Source organism: Lissotriton vulgaris, chromosome 6 (assembly GCF_964263255.1).
Source record: "Lissotriton vulgaris chromosome 6, aLisVul1.2, whole genome shotgun sequence".
NCBI lineage: Eukaryota > Metazoa > Chordata > Amphibia > Caudata > Salamandridae > Lissotriton > Lissotriton vulgaris.
In genome coordinates, this window is record NC_141694.1 from 1,780,727,388 (window position 1) to 1,780,741,777 (window position 14,390).

General features: G+C 44.5%; 1 protein-coding gene across 2 annotated transcripts in view; it reads left to right on the forward strand.

Moving 5' to 3' along the window:
• The window catches only part of SCARA5 (scavenger receptor class A member 5), a 1,124,331-nt gene that overhangs the window by 1,055,307 nt on the left and 54,634 nt on the right, over positions 1–14,390 (forward strand). The window contains exon 8 of one of the 2 annotated variants that reach the window (XM_086928035.1): positions 414–611. In XM_086928035.1, the coding sequence (XP_086784161.1) occupies positions 414–611 (198 nt within the window). The remainder of the gene's footprint in view (positions 1–413; positions 612–14,390) is intronic. The other variant, XM_086928037.1, reaches the window with a different exon arrangement.

Sequence of the window (14,390 nt, forward strand, 5' to 3'; positions counted from 1 at the left end):
TTTTTGTCTATCTCAGGCTTTTGAAGTTACACTAGCAATCTTTGCACTGCAAGGTTTGACGGAAAGAGTATTTTTGCAGGAGATCCTCCAGGGCTGTGGAACCCATCAGATTCCATTTTTCATATTGTGTGTTAACCTCTTAAAACTGAACAGATTGTTGATACTTCTGTAGCACAATCAGCTCCATAGGGTTTGAGACAGCTTCCTCCATCTCTTATTTGTCTATTACGTTTTATTACTTGAACAATTCTCCATGATGCAATTGGCTCAAGAGACAGAACAAAAATTCCTTTTATGTTATGGAAGTGCAGCAAGTTACATGTACTTTTTACATTAAATAATCAGGGGCCACGATGTGTCTTACCTTTACTCCATGCATAACATTGACACGTATCTTTTGAACCATTTCTTAGCAGCTGCAGTGGAAGAGAGCGTGATCCGCCTGGTGAATGGTTCAGGACCTCACGAAGGCCGCGTGGAGGTCTACTATGATAAGCGATGGGGGACAGTGTGTGACGACGGCTGGGACAAAAAAGATGGCGACGTGGTCTGCAGAATGCTGGGATACAGAGGCGCAGAGGAGGTGTACCGAACAGCCCGATTTGGTCAAGGTAATGCAGACAACAGGTATCTTCACACCAAAGATAGACTCAGGATGGTCACATAATAAAGCCACATTGGACTTTTGATTGAAATACCAGCACAAATGCTCTCTAGGAATCGCACAGGAATATATGACTTAACAATATGCTCATAAATTCGAGAAGGTAGTCAGTAAAATGCAACTTTAAAAAAAAAATATATCTATAGAATGTTATTGGTAGGGCAAGGGGGTGAGGGGAGGTGTTAAATTCTAGAAAGTCCAGAAGCAGAGTGGTTCACATTAAAACAGTGCAAACCTAAATTGTAAATAGAGTAAAATACAGTGAGACATGCACAGCTGTGTAAATATTACCTAAATGATTACATATTTGGAAAGCATGTCCATTTTTTGCCTAATGCTGAGCTGGGTCAATAGCAAGTTATGGCCTGATTCCTATAGCCTTTGCCTCATCTTAGATGCGTAACATTTCCACTCTGTACCTTGTTGTCCAATTTCACAGACTAAGCATTTATTAGGGAATTGAGAAGCTGCACTGTTGTGGTGATATAGTTACAAAGGATGAACAGCCAAAGAAGCAGGTACTTGGTACTTGGTGAGGTGAGCAGGAAGCCTCAACTACCAAATGTGCAAGTTTACACAAATAAATGAGTCAGGTGCAAGTTGGTCTTGGAGAGCAGAGGAGCAGAGCCCAACATTCATAGATCCATCTTTGTTAACACCAGAGACATCAAATATCACTAATCAGTGCATCAAATGCTTGCTGATTATACCTGAAATAAGATGCTCCAGAGACAGATCTAGCTTCTAAGTAGCTTAGAAAATATTTTGTAAAGATCCAGGTAGGTGGCCTTGGGGAGAAAGTCCATCAAGGAGGAAAATCATGTTAATGGTGTCATTTTATATGATGAATATACTTAGAAAAGAAGGAGCGAGGGCTTGCTGGACTGGGATACCAATTCTGGGTGCAAGTCTAGTTTCTCACTCAGTGGAAATGTTCAATGGTGAGATTAACATTAATATGACTGATGCATCCTGGGTAATACATAGCATTTCAAAGTTAAAACTCAGCAATGGACTTTATGAAGATTGAGCTGTCATTTACAGGCATTTACTCATGGTGTTCCCTTCACAGGTTCAGCGTGGTGTAAGTGTGCCTTTAGCAAGAGTTCCTATCTGTTAGACTAGAAGACAAATATGATGGTGGGGTTTGGGCGCTGGACATCTCAGGGAGAAGTAAATATGCAACAGAAAGTAAACATAACCACTTGTTTGACATTTACCATCAGTTATGAAATAGCACAAAACCAATCTATCACTTCTACTCTAGTTTCACATGTCTCGCTTAAATGGCAACGCGTATTTTCTGAAGGGAAACCTTGTTTGTGTGAAATATTAATCATATTCGCCACTGTAGTTACTTTAAATAATTGCTTTCCTCTTCGCAGCAGTGAACCAGGCTGCTGCCATGTCCCTTCACCATTTAGCCAGGCATTGCAAGAATTTAGTATTACTAAGATGAGTTTTGAAAGTAGGTTCATGATGGCCAGAACAGGGTCAGATTTTCAGCCTAACCACAGTGTTAAAAGTATTCAATGTCAGTTGTTAATTTGTAAATAAACAAGTGTCAGAGAATCAAGGTATTCCTGGGGGCGACTACAGCTTGCACCTCCACCTGGAACTGCCATCCAATGCAGCAAGACTGACCTGGATGCACTAGAAATAATAATAAAACGTGTATTTAATTGTTAAACTGATGGACTCTCCTGAAAAATAGAAAGACAGCGCCACCAATCGGTGAACTGTCATATGTAAGTGCTAGTACTAACAATGAAGTGCCGGTGCCCAGTACCAGCTAGACCTGGGCGGAACTTCAATTGCGCCAGAGAGTAATTGGAGCAAATTTGGTATGTCCACATTACTCTTTGATGCAAAATTACTAATAATTATGTGATTGCTCCTCCATTCCTAATTAAGAGTAATTTGGGGGAACCAATCGAAACGCAAGAGCACATTTAGCAAGCTTGAGCACCTGCTCGCACTCAATATTTGTGTTTTGCTGAATTTAGCACTGTACCTTAGCACACAATGTATCCTCGTGTCCATTTTGGCCTGTGGGTGCATTTTTTCACTAGGACAATCGTGCTAAACGTTGGTATTAAGTTGGTGGAAAATCCTACCCCAAGAGCGCATTTAGCAAGCGTGAGAGGCCGCTTGCACTCGCTATTCATGTTCTGTTGCATTTTGTGTTTCTTGTAGTACAAACTCAAGCTTGCTCTACTGAGTGCAAACTTTCTACAAGGCAATCATCCTGCATACAGCCATAAAAGTACACATGTATACACAATTACACTTGGCAAAGCAAAATACTAACTCTCCAAAGAGAGCCTATAAATGATTATTGTAGTGCATATTGTGTATCTCCACAGTTTGTTCTGGTGAATTACCAACACCAAAATCCTTGTCTTTTTTTTTTTACAACAAATTTTATTGATTTTGACATTTATGGAATGCATACATGTGAAGGCATCATTTAACATTATCATTCATGTAATCGCTAATTATTCGTATTACACTTAGTATAATTGTATGTATTTCATGCATTGGTTATTAGTAACATATAGTTCCACATTTTCAACTGTCTTGTTGCAGGAAATGCATTCTACCAGTGTTTAACTTATAATCTCCCCTCCATCCCCCATTACCAAAACCCTTTTCAATTACGGTAATCACATAACAAAATGACTCCCTTCTCTCTTAAGCACAACGTAATCAAAATCATTCCTGAAAACTCTGTTGTCTTTAATACATGCTTTATACAATTCGTAGATAAGGCCTACGGTCTTTGTTATAATGTTTCACAATAATCAGGTCAAACCTTTTAAGTCTGGCATGACTTTTCCCAATGAACCTATGAAACCCTCACCATTGGCTTTACACCATAATCAACACCGCCTATTAAAGTGTAGGCCGGGCAACCATCATGCATACTGTGATAACATTATAAATACTCCAAAAACAATATACAGTCCCACTCAACAGGGCCCAACAGGAATCATCACTGGACAAACCCCCAAGGTTTGATCAGTGCCAAAACCCTTCCCTATTACTGTAATCTGTGAGATGACATGTATCAAAATCTATAACCTTTCTAACAATATGATAAAATGCAGGGCCTACAGGATTTAACAAATGATTTTCACAATAAGCTAGACCAACTGCCTTTGTCATAATGCTGCAGACCAGACCTCAGGCCTCAGGCTTTGGACATAATGTTTCCCGGTGCACCAATTAGGCCTATAGTTTGTCACCATAACCGACTCAGGCCTACAGTTTTGAATGTGAGCCTTTCCACCAGCCAACCATCGAACGCACAGTCAAAAAATGTGGAAGGAATACAAAATTACAGTTGGCTGAGTAAAATATTGTTTCCTTTAAGATGAACTAAAAAGGATTCTCACAGAGCAAAACATTATACCCATGGTTTGTAACACAGGGTAACCAATTCCAAACCATTGCCTTCTATGGTAATCTGTGAGATTCCAAGCAACAAAATACTTACTGAGTATAAGTTTTACCGCAGCCAAAAGGTACAATACTAGCAGTCTTTTTAGTGAAAGCACACATATTCGAACCACTCAAATCCTGTACTCCGGGGAACCAACAGGCTGGTGGAGCCCAAGCCACTCTCTCTGTAGCACTCTGAAACTTCTTTTTTGTTGATTATATAAATTCAGGTTAGAGTTGCACTGTCAAGTCATACCAAAAAAATCTATGTAGATTAGTGTAGCCCTGGATATCCATACTGCTCTCAAGCACAAATCTGCCATCTGAAGTTTAAAGTTATTAATGGGAGGGGAGGGTTCTGGGACTGCAATACATTCCTCAGGGCTGCCCCCTCCCATCTGTGCAGCTGCCAGAGACAGATAAACACCATCAATTATCTAGTTATCTAAGACATTTTAATAGCAGTACAATGTCATATGCATGCCTCTGAAAATTCAAGCTCAGGCAGCTGGATAAATTAAATGATCACAGCTGCATGGAGGGGAGGCACCTTTCTGTGGAATAACACAATGTCTACCCAATTGAAACATGGTACTAGTGGCTCCCAACATGTGAGCAGAGCCAAAGGCCCTCTCTAGTGATGCTCACATAACAATCTGGTGAGAGCTGGACTTTCAAACCATGACATCATGACTTCTATTCCTGCAAGAAAATTTACCAGGTTGGGTTTGTAAGACTGGTGAAGGTCATTTAAGGTGAAATATTTCCAGAAAGTTATTTGAGGTCAGCTTTTCATAATCTGTTTTTTTCTAAATTCACATACAACTATTGCTGAAACCTCGTAGATTCCGGAAGGAAAAAACCTATAAACGCTCCTTCTCAGGAATGGCACCCAGGATCTGGAACTCACTCCCTCCCGAAACTAGGCTCATCTCTTCCACTACACTCTTTAAGAAAGAAGTAAAAGCTATCCTCATGGCAAAATACACCTGAACTGTTACTTCGGACTCTTTTTTATAGACTCTGCACCGATCTGTACTACTTGTTTGACCCCGTTGTTTATTTGTATTACCTGTATTATTGTTTACATGATTCTGATTTATCTATCTGACTATGCTCGCTCATGTACCCCTTCTGTGTAAAGCGCTCTGATATCTGCAAAGATCTTGTCCGCGCTATATAAAACTTTCAAAATAAATAAATAAAACTGAGACTGGGAGCTGGCGCCCATCATCCTCAGGGTTACACCTGGATGAGGTGTTGCTTGAAGAGGATGGGTGTCAGTTCCTTTCGGAAGATCAAAAGCATGGAGATGGGGGATGCAGTTCCAGATCATAGGAAACCATAGGTAAAACCTGGCGGTAAGGAACAGTTAAGCATTTTAATGCTCTCCCCGTCATGGGAGAAGCCTCGGATGGTAAGGGAAACATTTGTTTTTTTCTTTACAAATAGTAAAACCTGTTTTTGGAATTTTGTATTTATTTTTAAAGAAAAAACATTACTGTTTGCTTCAGGGCTGTGTCCTTTCAATGCAGCCCAGTAACAAACAGCAAAATACCTTGGCAAGAACCGCTGTGATGGCGGTACCTGCCAATGCCTTTATAAATGACCCAGTGCTAGATGCTCATGTATAAATTCGGCAGATGGAGTAGTCATAGCCAGGCAGACGTAAAGTCCACCGCCAGGCCAATGGTCACTACTCTGTCTGCCAAAAGTTTAATTGGACCCTTTGTGTTTAAATACCCCTGGTGTCACTTCACAATATATCAGAATGTATTGGGGCCCTGAATTCAAAAAGTATCTATGTTTGTAAGGACTACTAGAAAGTCCTGGAGATGATGTTAAATGAGCGTGTCATGCATTGTTACTCATATGCTTTACTACTGGGTTGTGTTTTTCTTAGCTGTGTTCTCTTAGCTTTAAACATCTTGCTATGTAGAAAAATACTCCTTGCAAGTAAAGCAAGCCAAACATTCTAGAAAGCTATGAGAATTGTGAAAAATGAGAAACTTTACAAACTTTTGCAGACAAAAAAACTTTCAACAGCCCTAGATTTCAGTGTGGTAGGCAATTATTTCCAGTTGATTCCTAATCGTACATACCTTGATTGCAAGTAGGCAGAATCACAGCCAGGCATAGTTTCAAGGTTTGGACGATTTGGGTGTTGTCTGTATAGTTGTAGCAGCTAAGGCCAACAGACTGCATCATCAGCGGATGGGAAAAGGGCAAAGGACCCCCAAAAAGAAGGTTATGGTCGAATTTTGATGATTTGGACTGGCTCTGGGAGAACCAAGATGATTTAAAGGATCTATTCTGAAATCCCATCTAGGACAGCTTGAATAGGGTGAGTAATTGGGTCAATTCTATTTTTGGAGAAAGTTCCAAGTAGTTATGGGGACTGTGCCTCGCCCTCAAAGACAGAAACAACTGTATAGAAATTTAGAACATGATTGGTCACGTAAAACTCTGCAAGGTGAAGGGATGCCTCCTGTTTCATCACATTGATCTAAAAGTGACCGTGATTGAAGGGACAGTATCTTCCAGGGTTGTTAGTATGGAATCCAGGCTGAGGCTGTTCTATTTAAGTAGATGTGTTCAGAAGCGTTCTGGAAGGTGTAGCAGACGTGAAGCACACAATTTTCTAAAATATTCAGTAGAGGAAGAATCTGAAGGAAGTTCTTAGGTTTGCAGGAGTCAAAGAGACCTGGGGCCTCATTTATGAGGCTGTGCGTCACTTTTACGCCGCCGGTGCGTCACTTTTTGCGACGCACCAGTGGCGTAAAAAATGCGCCTTGTTGCGCCATATTTACAAAGTGATGCATCTAGGTACATGGACAATGTTACTGCCTCCCCACATGTTTAGTTGCTTTCTCAGCTTTAGTATATAATTGTGAATTGTAAAGGCAGCAGTTTGTCAAAGATGATGATGCCTAGTCACCAAACTGAGAGCCTTAGTTACAGTTTGACCGACAGGTTACTCTGTCATAGATGTGGCAGATATATTTACTGCCGCATTCAAGAGCAGCAATGGCCTAACGGCTAGAGCGGTTGACTTCGAAGCTGGGGAACTTGATCCGAGTCTCGGCAGGGACGCTCAACATCCTGTGATTCTGGGCAAATTACTTAATTTCCCAGTACCTAACAAAAAATTAATGTGTCCATCTGTAATGCAACTGGTGCTCATGTAAAGCGCTCTGATACCTTCAGGTCTAGTTCATGCTATATAAAACTACAAAAAATTATAATAATTTATAGCCTATGGCACTGGAAGTATAGCAAACTGGATATCTGCCATGTTTGTGATTAAGTATCCTGCTCACCGAACTCTAATTAGAAGCCCTCAGCGTCCATTGTGTGAGAGTGTATTTAGGAGCCCCATCACTGTGCCATGATTCTGCAGATGCTTAGTGTATGATTAGGGTTGAACTAGGTTCACTGACACACAGCTACGGCCATTTGGAAGAGCAGCCAAAAGGTCTTTTGGGTTGGCCACTGTGGAGGACTGATCTTGTGCTGAACTCCACAGGGGAGTGCCCATGATTCTTCTGTAGTGCCTTGGCTGTGCTGATAGTAGGATGGGTCATGTTTATAGGAATGAGGCTATTTTGAGTGGAGGCATTCATGGATTGGGCATGCCATCGAGAGTTCGCTTCTGGTGTGGATGGGAGCCATCTGAGAGAGATTGGGATCGGGGGGATATGGTCAAACCTTCTTTGTCTTGCAGTGAACCTTGCAGCGTTGTGGAGGGCAGCTTTCATAGAGGTTGCGTGTCGCTGTAGGATGACAGACAGTAGTGTATTCCTCATAGTGAGTTCAGGAGAGTATTTATTTATTTTATTTATTAGGAAGCTTATAAAGCGCACAGCTACCCCCAAGGGGGGTGTCCCGGCGCTACAGAATACTTGTCAGTCAGAGGGGGAAGGACCGGAGCAGGTAGGATAGAGGGAAAAAGAATTTAAGGGAGAGTGAACAGCCAGGTCTTAAGTTTACGACGGAACACTTGCTCTGAGTCGATAAACCTGAGGTCCAATGGGAGGCAGTTCCAATATTTGGCCGCAGCCACTCCAAACGTTCTGCCACTGCACCTGGCGCGGCGAAATCTGGGTACCACCAGGAGACGTAGGCTGTTAGATCTTAATGTTCTGACAGAGCGGGAACGTTTAAGTCTTGTACTCAGGTAGGCAGGACCAGAGCCATTGATGGCACGAAAGGCCAGGATCAGGATTTTAAACTGAATACGTCTGGAGATGGGAAGCCAGTGCAGTTCTTTCCGATAAGCAGCAACAGAGTGGCGGAAGGGGATATTTCCAATTAATCTGGCGGCTGCATTTTGAATCACTTGTAACCTTTCAACAAGGTAGAGAGGGGCGCCTGCATAGAGACTATTGGCATAATCTAAATGCGACGTGATCAGGGCATGGACAACAGTCTTGCGAGAGTCCAAAGGGAGGAAAGGAAAAATCTTCCTGCGCAGTTTGCCAAAGCAGGCGGATGTCACTTTGTTGATCTGGGCTTTACAGGACAGAGTGTTGTCAAAAAGGAAACCCAGATTGCGGGCAGACTGAACTGGAATAGGAGGCGGATTCAAAACAGCAGGCCACCAGAGGGTGGTGGGGGGGGGGCAGATTTTTGGTTAAAAAATAGGACCTCCGTTTTGTCAGCGTTTAGAACCAGATGGTTTGCAGCCATCCAAGAGCAAATATTGCCCAGGCAGTTGCGGAAGTTAGAGAAGTGGTGATCAGAGTGGTCTCTAAAAGAAAAAATAAGCTGCGTATCATCAGCGTAAGAGACCACCCTGACCCCCCACGACTCAACCACTCTGGCAAGAGGGCTTAAATAAACATTAAACAACAGAGGGCTCAAGGCCGAGCCTTGAGGCACGCCGCACAAGAGAGGTTTATCTTCTGATACAAAGGGCCGCAGAAGAACTCTCTGTGTCCTCCCAGTAAGGAAAGAACTGATCCAGGTCAATACAGTGCCTCCGATACCCAGCTGCTGCAGACGATCCAGTAATATATCATGAGACACCGTATCGAAAGCGGCGGACAGGTCGAGGAGGACCAGCATAGCCTCCTCTCCCCTGTCCACACACTCTCGAATCGTCTCCGATACCTCTAGCAGAGCAGTTTCTGTGCTAAAGCCGGTTCTAAAGCCGGACTGGGAGTCATGCAGCAGCTGATTTATTTCTAGGTAGTGAGACAGTTGCCTCTGAACTACCTTTTCCAGAATCTTTGCCGGTTTGGGATGGAGAGATATTGGCCGGTAGTTGGAAAATTGTGAGGGATCTGCGTCCGTCTTTTTTAGAATGGGGACCAGCATGGCCTGTTTCCACAATGTGGGGAACTGCCCTCTGGTTAAAGAGGCGTTCCAAATAGAGAGGAGAGGGTTGGTTAGGATCAGAGCAAGATTTCCCATCACTTTAGCGGGGACTGGATCTAATGGTGACCCCGAGGTTACCTGATGAAGTAATTTGACAGCTATATCAGGCATAATTTCATCAAAGGAATTCAGTGAACATTTCAGAGTGCCAGGCTCAGTGGTCATAGGGGAGGATGAGGTAGATTGAAATGAAGAGGATAGCTTAATGATTTTATCTTGAAAAAAATCAGAGAGTCCATTGCAAAGGGCCTGACTAGGAGAGCTCTGGGCCTTCAGAGCAGGAGGATTAACAAAATCCTTCACTATCTTGAAGAGAGTTTTTGTGGAATTCTCAGCTTTTTTGATTAACTGTGAGAAGTAACCTCTCATTGTGGACCGCTTTAGCTTTTGAAATTTGTTCAAAGCTGACTTATATAGTGATTTGGCCACAGGATCGTAGGACTGCCGCCATAAACGTTCAAGTCGTTTGCAACGACTTTTTTCCTCCCGTAACTCGGGGGAGAACCAAGGAGCGGAGGGGCGGGATCTGGCAGAAGAAATAGGGGCCAAAGGGGAAATGACATCAAGTGCAGTAGTAAGCGCTGAGTTATATCTAATAACTTCCTCATTAAAATCTAAGGAGGGATTAAGCTGGTAGGAGAAGTGGGGATCTAAGGTGGCACAGGTTACCTTCGGCCATTTACGTCCATTCTCTCTGTTCAAGGAGGAGGGGAGAGGCAGGGAGGGAATGGTGATTTCAAAAGGGAGGAGAAAGTGATCAGACCAGGTATGGGGCAGTGCAGGAAGCGAAATAATACCAGAGTGATTCGTGAATATGAGATCAAGGGTATGACCCGCCGTATGTGTTGGGCCTTCAACCAATTGGTACAGGGTTAATCCTTGCAAGGTATCAATTAGGAGCGACGCCTGAGAGCAGGAAGGGTTGTCAACATGCAAGTTAAAATCTCCTAACACCGTGAAATAAGCATGTTTTAAGGAGAGATCAGCTATAGTTTGTAGCAAGCTAGTGAGTGAGGAAGAGGAGGCAGTAGGGGGGTTATATACCAGGATACCAGCTAATATAATAGCAGCTGAGTCCAGGATTGTAAAGTACATAGCTTCAATAAGTCCTAGATTAGTAAGCTTCTTAGTAGTTAATTTGAGGTGGGATTTTAAAATCACTGCCAAGCCCCCTCCAGTTTTATTATTTTCACGATTGATGCCTACCAATCGGTAGCCAGAAGGAGTGGCTAGATGAATATCAGGTCTGGAGGTATCTTTGAGCCACGTTTTGGTGAGAAATAGGATATCCCAACCCTGCGTATCAATAGATAGCCATATCTCATTGGCATGACACGGTAGGGAGCGGCAATTAACTAGGGCAGCCTTTAAAGTGGGATACGGTTGGGGCTTAGTGACCTTCATTGAAGGAGAGCGCTGATTACGATAAGGAGCAATGGCGAGCCTACACAAAGAACAATTATAGGGGTGGGCCTCTAAGGTAGATGGACAGCAGCAGGCATCTGGAAAGCATATGCCTTGTCTGAATTGAAGGAGCTGTGTATTGGTCCAAGTGATTTTCGGGGTAAGAGAGGCAGGGGGACCAGCGCTGGGCGCGTGCCAGGCGCGGACGGGCGCAGACGGGCTTGCCTTAGGCGCGCCGCTGCGTCCGCCCGCTGCGCGGACGGGAAGACCCCTTCTTTATATCCATTCCTGGAGGATTACACTACTCACTGCTGGTGACGCAATCCCTATGTGCGACCAGTGATGTACAAACACTAGGTAAATGAGTATGACTTCCAATAACTGCCAATACATGCCCCTTAGATTGCTTTAAAACACTTCCCTCATTGACCCCGCCTTTATCTCTGTTCTCTGATCTATGTATGGCGGTGACATGATAGGGAAGCAGGAATTCTTTTTACTTTGTTTATTTTCCAACACATCATTTCCTAGTAGTCATAATGATTTCAATCATTTATAGTTAGTTTAGTGTAGGTAATGCAGTGAAGCAGCCAGGAGCCTCCACCTACGTCTAATGGAAATCCAATATCTTAGAACAGAATAGAGATTCTGGCACGCGACTTCTTTCTTTTGAAATAGGTTCAAGATGAGACGAACTGTATTCCACATAGAATAATAAAAATCCCACAACTGCAATCCGTTTAGGAATGCGTGTAGATATCACACTGAGAGCATACAGAAAAGCAGCCACGAAAAGCAGTGCCATTAGAAGGTAAAATGACAAAGATATGGACACAACCTCCCAGTAATTTAAAAAAGTAAATGAAACCAGATGTCTTGCTTGTGGTTGAGTTCTCTAAAACATGATTTAGACAATCCTTTGCCAGAATATGTGCTTCATTGATGAGGAACATGCCTTTATTCAGCTATGAATTGCTAGCTTTCTCCACACCCATCAAGCTGAACGTTAAATCGGTCCCTCTAGTTTTGGACAATCCATAATTTAAACTCCTTTCTGACTCTGAAGCTGTTTCTACTGTGTGTACTTTTTTGAGTTGTGAATTTCCGATAGTGCCTCTTTTCATTGCATACATGTGGTTCCAAGAATACCTCTGCACATCAGTTTCACTATCCACAATCCCACGAAAACTGCATTCTAGTCTTGGCTTTCCTCCTGAAAGCCAACTGTATTTTGATTGTTTCAACTAATGTGAATAAAGACTACAGCTCCCAGAATGCATTTGAATTGTTAGAAGAAAGCCCAGACTCAAACATGGAGTCGCCTGGAAACCTTAATCAAGACTTGAACTGGCCTACCCTAGATTCAGCTATTGCACCAGCGGTACAGCCTCCTCCTCTGGTTTCTATCTTCCCTCCTACATGATATAGGACCAAAACGGAAACAGACACAATGATATATCTTTTACTTGACTAGAGTGGGATGTGCAGCCCTCTAATTTACAGCCGTTTCTGTGGTCCAATGAAAAAACAAGCTCATTGACTAGTATAATAGTCATTCTTTACCCACAGCAGTCTCAAAGGTGTTCATCTGGTTAAGTTTCCATTATAGCTGACTTTACCAATGTGGGGCAAACACTCAACTTCAATGGCGGCCGCTGCGAGGGTGTGCGAGCAAGACCTCTGACCTCCTGGTCAGGGACCTGCTCTCTCCCCGCAGCTCTGCTGCTGTGCCACTGCCGCTGACCCCGCCTCGCCCCTGCTCGCAGCTTCGAATCCCCGCTCAGGTTCGAGTCCGTGATTGTGCCCGTTTCTGTGCCTGCCTTGCTTTGGTATCCTTGTATTTGTCATTGTCTGCTTTATTTTCTCCTTACTTGTGCCCGTTTCTGCTCTTGTGTCTACCTTGTTTTGGTATCATTGTTTTTGTTGTTGTCTGCCTTATTTTCCCCTTACTTGTGCCCGTTTCTGTTCTTATGCCTGCCTTGCTTTGGTATCCTTGTATTTGTCATTGTCTACCTTATTTTGCCTTAGCTGTGTCAACTGTTGTGTTCTCCGTGCCCCCTCGCTACCCTCTCCCACCGCTGCTGCCCCACGGCCCCTCGCCCTTGTCGGTTCCCTCTCCCAGCTGTGCTTCCATCCCCCCTTCCCTATTTAATGGCGGACGCTTTGTGTCCGCGGGCAGTGGGCATGCCGCTGGCGCACTAAAGGCAAGCCCATCTGCGCCCGTTTATGACCCGAACAGCTCCAGGGACCTCTGACCCCCCACCACTAGGACTCAGCTGCCCTTTTCACACTCAACACCAGAAGGAACAACAACTGCCAGCTGTCCACACCAAGCACCAACCTCGGGCAGTTCCCCCCCATCACTGCCACCAGACTTTCACCACTGATCACACCACCATTGCCAACGCCCCCACCCTGAACGCCAACACCTCAGAAACCCTGAGGTGCATCCTCCTCAACGTGCGCTCCCTGCACAGACATGCTGTCGAGATCTGGGACCTCCTTGACGCCCTCTCACCAGACGTCGCCTTCTTCACAGAAACATGGACCAACTCCACCTCAGCCCCTAACATCGCCACCGCCATCCCCGAAGGATACAAGATCCGGGGGAAGGACCACCCCAAGGAGGAGGACTTGCCATCACACACAAGAGCTCCCTCTGACTCACGACCTCCAGCTCGAGCAACTGCCCACCCACCACTGAAAACCTCCACTTCCAGATTCAGACCAGCCCCAGAACAATCCTAAGAGGCACCCTCGCCTACAGACATGCTTTCACTACCTCCACCGCCGACCTCATCTCACCCCACGCCATCACCTCAATGGACTACATACTCATCGGAGACCTCAACTTCCACCTCGACAACCTCACCCAACTCCACCACCCATCGGGACAACCTCGCCTACCTCGGACTGAAATAACTCGTTACCACCCCACCCACAGGGCAGGACACACACTCAACCCAATCTCCGCAGGCGGGAACAACATCCACTTCAGCCACACCACACAACCACCATGGACGGACCACCACTGCGTACACTTCCACGTATACAAACCCACTGCACCCAAATCTGCACCCCACCCTCCACGAAGAAACTGGAGCAAGACACAGAGGAAAAGCTCAACTCCGCCCTCAATCGCGAGGCCCGTGCCACCTCGACCAACGCCAACATCGCAGCCAAAGAACTCCACAGATGGATCTTCAACTGCGCAGTCGAGCTCGCAACCCTACGTAACCCCGACAGACAGTGCCCAGGAAGGCCACCTGGTTCACCACCAACCTCCAACAATCCAGGTGCACCTCCTAACGTCTCGAGAAGAACTAGAGAAACAGAAAATCCTCAGAAGACCGGACCATCTACAAGGACGCCATGACAGAATACCACCAAGCATCAGATCCACCAAAAGGACATTCTTCCATAACAAGATCCTCACTAAATACAGCAACTCCAAAGAACTCTTCAGCATCATCAAGGAATTCGCCAAATCCCCCAGCTA